The 7,770-nt window shown below is 41.6% G+C and overlaps 1 protein-coding gene across 1 annotated transcript; it reads right to left on the bottom strand.

Annotated features, from left to right (window-relative positions):
* Window positions 1-468: 468 nt before the first annotated feature.
* LOC149842203 (chaperone protein dnaJ 8, chloroplastic-like) lies at window positions 469-1,584 on the bottom strand. The gene is made up of 3 exons (XM_090001312.1): window positions 1,292-1,584; window positions 928-996; window positions 469-784 (listed from the first exon to the last, which is right to left on the bottom strand). Exons 1-3 carry the CDS (start codon window positions 1,487-1,489, stop codon window positions 608-610), a joined length of 444 nt encoding a protein of 147 aa, XP_089857438.1. The 5' UTR covers window positions 1,490-1,584; the 3' UTR covers window positions 469-607.
* Window positions 1,585-7,770: the final 6,186 nt, after the last annotated feature.

The following is a 7,770-nucleotide window of genomic DNA, read 5'->3' as shown; positions in this document are numbered from 1 at the left end:
ATTTCTCGTAATATTATTGCAAGATTTTATAAATCTAGCGATATTTTGTCACTATGGTTTGAGGTACTTTAGCAACGGGCAAAGTTGGCAGGAGCAGTTAGTGCACATCACCTTGTGTTGGGACACAGAAAGTTCGAATCCCATGGTTATATAACTGGTAGGGGTCTGTCTAACCTCAGTTTTCTTTGTCAAAAAAGAAAACAAAAAGGTGTACGGTACTTTTTAACTTTTTGATATAATATAAGCTTTGATATATGGGCGGCCACTTGGCTAGGGAGCAAGTGAATCAAGCATCCACGTTGTATTTTATCCCATATCAGACCGAACTCGATTCTGTTAATTAGTTGCATTTGGCAAGCCGAAAAACTTATCCGATTACAATCGGATGTGGATATGGTTTTTTTATTTTGATTTTTTGATACCAAATCTGATAAAATACACATGTAAAAACACAGATCTGGTATGATCTTTTCACCATCCCAATCTGAATCCATTTAACCAACAACCGGCGAACTGTGGAATATGGCATTGGCCACATCTTATCCGAATGACACAACAGTTTACATCCGTAATCACCACCAAAGAGGATCCTTGGGAACAATAGGAATCATATGTAAGGATTGATATGAGAAGAATAATCTCGAATGCCTGCACCTTCCCATCCCATCCATTCTTCCCACAGCTCCCAACTTGAATCATACATCCCCCTCATCGCCTCATCATCACAAGCATATTCGCTGCTCTTCTCATCTGAATCTGCTTCCCTCAAACTGCTCATCACAACCTACATTTAGAAAGAAATTTGAAAAAAAATTAAGAAGAAGAAGCTGAGAACAGAATCCCTTCTAATTAATTAGTCTCATGAGCAAGAAACGTTTGCTCATCAACTCTTAAAAAAAATGACAGATTTTAAATTTGATGACTTACATCATAGGCTTCATTGATCCTATGAAATTTCACTCCACAATCATTCCCTTTACAAACATCAGGATGGTACTGCAAAAGTAAAACAAAGATCATCATCATCATCATCATGAGAAAATATTTAAACTTTGAATAGTTTCCAAAAAAGTTGGATCCCTCTCAAACAAGAAAGACCCAGAAAAAGAGTGGAAAGGGACGCCATGAAAATCCAACGCCGATACTAAAAGACCAAAACTCACGAATCTTCAACAACTCTAGAAAACTGGAGAAAGAGAGTAGTCGCATCAAAAAACAAAAAACCAAAACTATTGATGGAGAAAGAAGAAAAAGGAAAAAATCTAGCATAATCAACAGCCAATCGACGCACCTGAAGAGCAAGCTGTCTAAAGGCCGTCTTCACCTCTTTCTCAGAGGCGCCCTGCTCAATTCTCAGGGTTCGGTAGTGCTCGGTCAACCTGGACACACAGGAACGCACCACACGATCCCTTGGCTTGATATCCTTCCATGGCCTCATCACCTGACATCGTGACCCACCAAAACACAACTTCCCCATGGAGGCAGCCATGATCGATATCAACCACAATACAAATGGAGAGGCACCCAAGAATCTCCACTGGTCGTGATCGATCACAAGCTTGAATATCAAAAGAAAAAATAACCCGGAGAGGCAAGTGTATTGATCAACGGTTATATATTTATATTCGATGAGTGCTTCATCTGGGTCCCACAATATTTTTCGAAGACCGTAGACGAACGGGAAAATGAATGGCTGAAAACAAAAGGCTGACCACCCCCATATTGGTGTTTGGTAAAACGCTGATCACACCCAGCGTTTACAACCACAACGGTCCAATGGGGAAGCAGATCAGGTCATGCTGAACATGAGCGTTTTTGCTCATGCCGACATCGTGGCCGTCTGTTTGCATTTTGGATAATGCCACGTGGTTTTGTTTGACTTTTGAGCTTTTTAAAATGCAAATAGGATGGCCACGATGTGGGCATGAGCAAAAACGCTCATGTTCAGCATGACCTGATCCGCTTCCAATCTTACCCAGCATTTTAAAGGATCCGCTCTCGTTTGGGATAGGCATCAGAGGATGGACCCCTAAATTACCTCAGAGATATTCCTCACCTCATCCACTATTCATGTCTAGGGATGGCAGTGGGGCGGGGCGGGGCGGGGGACAACGTTTCCACCCCCGCCCCGCCTCAAAATTTTATCCTCCACCCCCGCCCCGCCTCCGCGGCGGGGATGGATTTTATCCTCCACCCCCGCCTCCATCCCCGTTTCATACCCTTCATCCCCGGTCCAAACGGGGATGAGGTGGGGCGGGGCGGGGAAAAGTGGTCGGGGCGGGGATTAGGCAGGGATTAGGTGGGGATCGTGGTGGGGCGGAGAAAAGTGCACGTCCACCCCCGCCCCACCTCCGCGGAGGGGATGGATTTTATCCTCCACCCCCGCCTCCATCACCGTTTCATACCCTTCATCCCCGGTCCAAACAGGGCGAGGTGGGGTGGAGCCCCGCTTTCCCCCGGTCCACTGCCATCCCTATTCATGTCCACTCTCGATGGCACGCCTCACTTGGGAACGAATGCAGATCATGTCATTTAATTTGCCAGACATACCAAATACTTTCACTTTTCAAACTTTCACCGTCGAAATGTAAAAGTTTAAAGGTGTTGCTTTTATGAGCATTTTTGGGTTCAGTTTTTGTTTTTTTTTGGTTGGTGGTAATGCGATGGAGTTTTGATGGTTCAATAAAAAGATGAAGGTTTTTATTTTAATTGATTTTGTTTAAGGGGTCCTTATTGGTTGGGTTTTTTTCATTACAGCGTCATTGGTATATATCTTTCTTTCTTTCTTTTTTCCATTTTCATTAATCTTGTTTGTTTGGGGGTGGCTTGCTTTATGGGTTGTTTCCTGAATTGAAGGTTCTCTTATACAAATAATAGATTGCTTTGGGTGGCGGGTGTATTTTTTTTTTTTTTGTTCTGAACTAGCATTATAGAGAGTAGTGGTAGACCCACATCACATTTTTTGGGTCCGTACTTTAATTTTCATTTGTTTTTTTTTAACCTTCAAAACGCTTTAACAGCGTTAGTTACCGAAAAAGGTAAGCAAAAACAACACGTGGCACTCATCGGCAATCCGTAACCAAGCGTCACGATCCTCGGATGACCTCTAAAGTCATTTTAAAAATGACCTGATCTGCTTTCCTTGGGAACCGGGGCTTCTTACTTTGAAAACTGTGATGTGGAGCCCACATATCTCCATTGAGTCAGATGTGCGGTGGGGATTAAATAGAACCAGTATCACGGAGTGAGATAATAATAAGTAGGGTGTCAATGGGTCCGATTTGGTTAACCAGACACAGGCCTAATTTGAGATGATAGCACCGGGTTTGGACCCAGATTCAAACGGACCTATCATAAGAGAAACCATACTCGGATCCTACAAAGATTACGTGAATTTGACCTGAACCATACCTGGTAAAATAATATTTTTTTATCTTTTATAACTCGGGTTGTGCGTGGGTCTGGTATGAAATTTCATAAACCATACCTGGAACTATATATATTAATGGGACTCGTCGGGCTGATCTTTTCACTTATTACCAAACCCTGACCCTGTAGAGTTTGGTACGGGTTGGGTCCTGGTCAAACCATTGACACCCCTAATAATAATAAACGCTGACAAAGGAAAGTAGAAGATGACACCACCCTTCATGGTGTGAAACCAGGGACTTAAGGATCGATCCAAACATATGGGCAATGTCACGGGAGAGGAGTAAGTCCTAACGCCAATCACATCGGGGTCCACTAAAAGTCATTGACTGAGGGACGTGACCGGTTGAGAGATTTGGGTAAGATCTAGGCATTATGAAGTCCGACTTAATAAGTGTTTGACTAATTAGATTTGGATTCCGATGAAAAAAGATAAAACCAAATCTCGATCTGACTACCTTCAAAACCCAGTATTTACACTTAATCAGGTTTGAATGCATAACTTAATACCAAACCCGGATCCAATTATTAATCGGATTCAGATTTAGCTATCAAACCCGCTTAATGAACTCGGATTCAGGTGGGGTATCGGGTTGCACCCGAACCGTTTACATCCCTTGTAGAGCCCAAGCAACGTTGCCGTGTGAACGGCCTTGGTAATTTTAAGTTGGTTTTTCTTTTTTATAATTTTGAATCCATTATTAAATTCTTAACAGTCGATTATATCTATATATTTTGATAACCATACCTATTTAATTTTCTAAGAAGTCGACCCCTCCTGTAGTCTCGTAGGATTTACCCCTCCCATCTCGTTTGCGTCAATATATACATAATGGAGAAACTTAAATGTGAGAAGTATATAATATTACAACTAATCCATTCCTTAAATAACTCACTATTTATTCCTTTGTTTGGCATCTAATGTTTGTAATAATAAAAACTATTTAATTATTTTATTTATATTTTATTAAAACATCAATATTCTAGACTTAAAAAAAAGTTCTATTATTGTCTTTTTAAACTACCTATAGATCTTTTTTCTTTTTACCATTTCTCTAATAATATATCTATTAAATTGATCACCCTATTCTGCATCTTCCTCATTGCTGCTGGTAGGGATGGCAGTGGACAGGGGGAAAGCGGGCCCCGCCCCATTTGTACCGGGGATGAAGGGTATGAAACGGGGATGGAGGCGTAGGGATGGCAATGGGGCGGGGCGGGGGACAAGGTCTCCACCCCCGCCCCGCCTCAAGATTTTATCCTCCACCCCCACCCCGCCTCCTTGGCGGGGATGGATTTTATCCTCCACCCCCGCCTTCATCCCCGTTTCATGTCCTCCATCCCCAGTTCAAACGGGGATGAGGCGGGGCGGGGCGGGGATATTGTGGGGAAAAGTGGTTGGGGCGGGGATGAGGTGGGGACGGGGCGGGGAAAAGTGCACGTCCATCCCCGCCTCCACCCCCGGATGGGGATGGATTTTAACCTTCGTCCCCGCCTCCATCCCCGTTTCATACCCTTCATCCCCAGTCCAAACGGGGCAAGGCAGAGCGGGGCCCCGCTTTCCCCCGGTCCACTGCCATCCCTATGGAGGCGGGGACAAAGGTTAAAATCCATCCCCGTCCAGGGGTGGAGGCGGGGATGGACATGCACTTTTCTCTGCCCCGCCACGGTCCCCGCCCCGCCCACTTTTCCCAGCAATATCCCCGTTTGAACCGAGGATGGAGGACATGAAATGGGGATGGAGGATAAAATCCATTCCCGGCCGGGGATGGAGGCGGGGGTGGAGGATAAAATCTTGAGGCGGGGCGGGGTGGACTCCTTGTCCCCCGCCCCGCCCCACTGCCGTCCCTAGCTGCTGGTTACTAGTAAGATAGAACCAAATTTCATGTTCAAATAGCCTTTATTGGGTACTATGTTGGTCTCATGTCTAGTTTCTCAATAAGATTGCTCCTGCACAATATTTGCAATGGACAGGGAGAACGATTTGAATTGTCTCTCCTTCTATTATTAATTAAGGAAATGTTTGTTCTCCAAATTTGTGTCGTCATAGCATTTGTAGGATGCAAGGTATGCCATAAGGTGATCCTTTTGAGCTAATTTGAAGTGGGATTTCCGCTCAAGTGGAATCAGCGACTTTTTGCAACTCAATAGTTTCATGATGTTGTGGCCTCTGATGAATTAAGGAATTATAGATGTCGTATATACAGAAATGACCTTTCAAAAGGAAGTCTATTGTTCATTATTTTCTACACATTCAGAAGGCTAAAAAACCTGCTCATTTCTTGATCACTAAATTTTTAGTGTTAATAAAAATGTAGGAAAAAATAATAAATATAATGAAAAAAATATGGGTGTGTTTATTGGAATATATATATATATATATATATATATATATATATATATATATATATATATATATATATATATATATATACACACACACATGAGTGTCTTTATACCCATCCAAGTTGAATGGCAGCGGGCCTAAAGAGCAAGACCCAAACTGTCTTGGCAACCCGGTTCCTTTTCAAAACTGGTCGGTCCTTGTTGGGTGAAACCCAAACAGTCTCGGTAACCTAATTCCTTTTAAAAACTGATCCGACATCGTTTGGCGAGACCCAAACAATCTCGACAACCTAGTTTGTTTTTAAAACTAGCTCGATATCGTTCGTCGAGATCCCAACAGTCTCGGCTACCTAATTCATTTTCAAAAATTTTCTGACCTCATTCGGTGAGACCCAAACGGTCTTAGCAACCCAGCTCATTTTAAAAATTGGCCATTCCTCGTTTGACAAGACCCAAGCGATCTCGGCAACCCATTTTGTTTTTCAAACTGGAATAACCTCATTCGGTGAGACCCAAACAGTCTTATTAACCCAGTTCCTTTTCAAAATTGGTGTGACCTTGTTTGACGAGACCCAAATACTCTCGCCAACCTAGTTTCTTTTCAAAATCGACTTAACCTCATTCAACAAGACTTAAAATGGTCCAGATAACCCAATTGAGATTTAAAGTTGGTCTGACCCAAATTCTCGAACATTCATATCATTCTATCTTTTGTGAATGTTTATTTTTTATCATAATTCAAATCATCTTCGATTAATGACAAAGAGGGGCAGTTGTAGACACCTAATTTTTGACAATGTCGAGGTGCTAACACCAGAAATTTTATGATGCTCAAGAGCTAATGTTTTAAAAAATAATTTTTGTCTGCTATTTCGAATGTTGGTATATGCCTTGGGCCTTATCCCAACCTCTTGCATGTGTCTTGTGCGACAACCCCTCTACATGAAACATCAAAAAACCTATCTCCATCTTAGGGATACACCTCACCTCATGTTCATTAAATCTGATCAATTTCTAGTTTCTTAACCCATAAGCAGTAGTCTCAACTAGTAGGATGTAACCATGGCATCTTCACCCAATCAAATAGTGTTGTGCAGTCTGTCTGATCAGTCAAGAGTTGGGTGCTATGCAGCAGCCAGGTCTGGACCCTTAGGACTAAGATCCATAGTTTAAAATTTCATAACTCATCACTAAAATCTATAAATAGGGGATGTCGCCTAGGACCTAACCCATCTAAGAAGTTCTTATCTGAGTTCAGAACCTAGAAAGAAATAAATTTCTAACTTCGTCCTTCTCTTATCTCGATCCTTGACCCCAACATGGAGATGTCGCTAGATTCATCCCTTAAATCATCACACATCATGGAGGTGTTGTGGGACCGAGAAGAAGCAACACTTAGATCACCATACATGCTCTTAGATGGGGCTTTGATGGAGAAAGACTGCAATTTGGAGTCCAAAAGACTAAACATTCCCTCAGTCCTAAAAAGGGCAATATCAAAATCCATTCGGTCATTTATGCTTTACTCTTGCTTTTATATTTATTTCTTATTATTGTTACATGAATACTTATACACTCTCCTAATCTGAATTGCATGTTACAACAATTTGTTAAGAGTTTGAACTCTTAATCTTGATTCTCTTGGTAGTAGATTTTGAGCTATGAAGGTTGAACATGCTTCAACTTCACCTTCTAGTGGAGAATGATGATTAAAACTTGAAATTGGTATCCCATATATTCTAAATGGATTTTATGAAATCAAAGTGAGTGCACTTCATTTGTCACAAAATATTTGTTTTCTTGGTGCTTTTGTCTGCATGATGTGTCATTATTTTTTTTAATATAAAAATATTTGCTCATGGCCATATGCTAATTGGGTTTCGATCATCATTTTGTAATACTGAGGAAATTATTTCTTTTGTTCCATCTTTGTTTTCATATGAGTCATAGATGCAATTTGAAGTTCCATAGGTGACCCTAGTGAAGTAATTGTTT

The sequence above is a fragment of the Nuphar pumila genome, chromosome 3 (assembly GCF_984573655.1).
Source record: "Nuphar pumila chromosome 3, dmNupPumi1.hap1.1, whole genome shotgun sequence".
Taxonomy (NCBI): Eukaryota; Viridiplantae; Streptophyta; class Magnoliopsida; order Nymphaeales; family Nymphaeaceae; genus Nuphar; species Nuphar pumila.
This window is presented reverse-complemented; position numbering and strand designations above follow the sequence as displayed.

Bases quoted from the DNA above. Each gene is read 5' to 3' on its own strand.
- LOC149842203 (XM_090001312.1), bottom strand. From the start codon at position 1,489: ATGGCTGCCTCCATGGGGAAGTTGTGTTTTGGTGGGTCACGATGTCAG. The intron at 997-1,291 runs GTGCGTCGATTG...TTACTTTTGCAG, and splicing joins TTAGACAGCTTGCTCTTCAG to TACCATCCTGATGTTTGTAA. The intron at 785-927 runs GTAAGTCATCAA...TTCTAAATGTAG, and splicing joins GGATCAATGAAGCCTATGAT to GTTGTGATGAGCAGTTTGAG.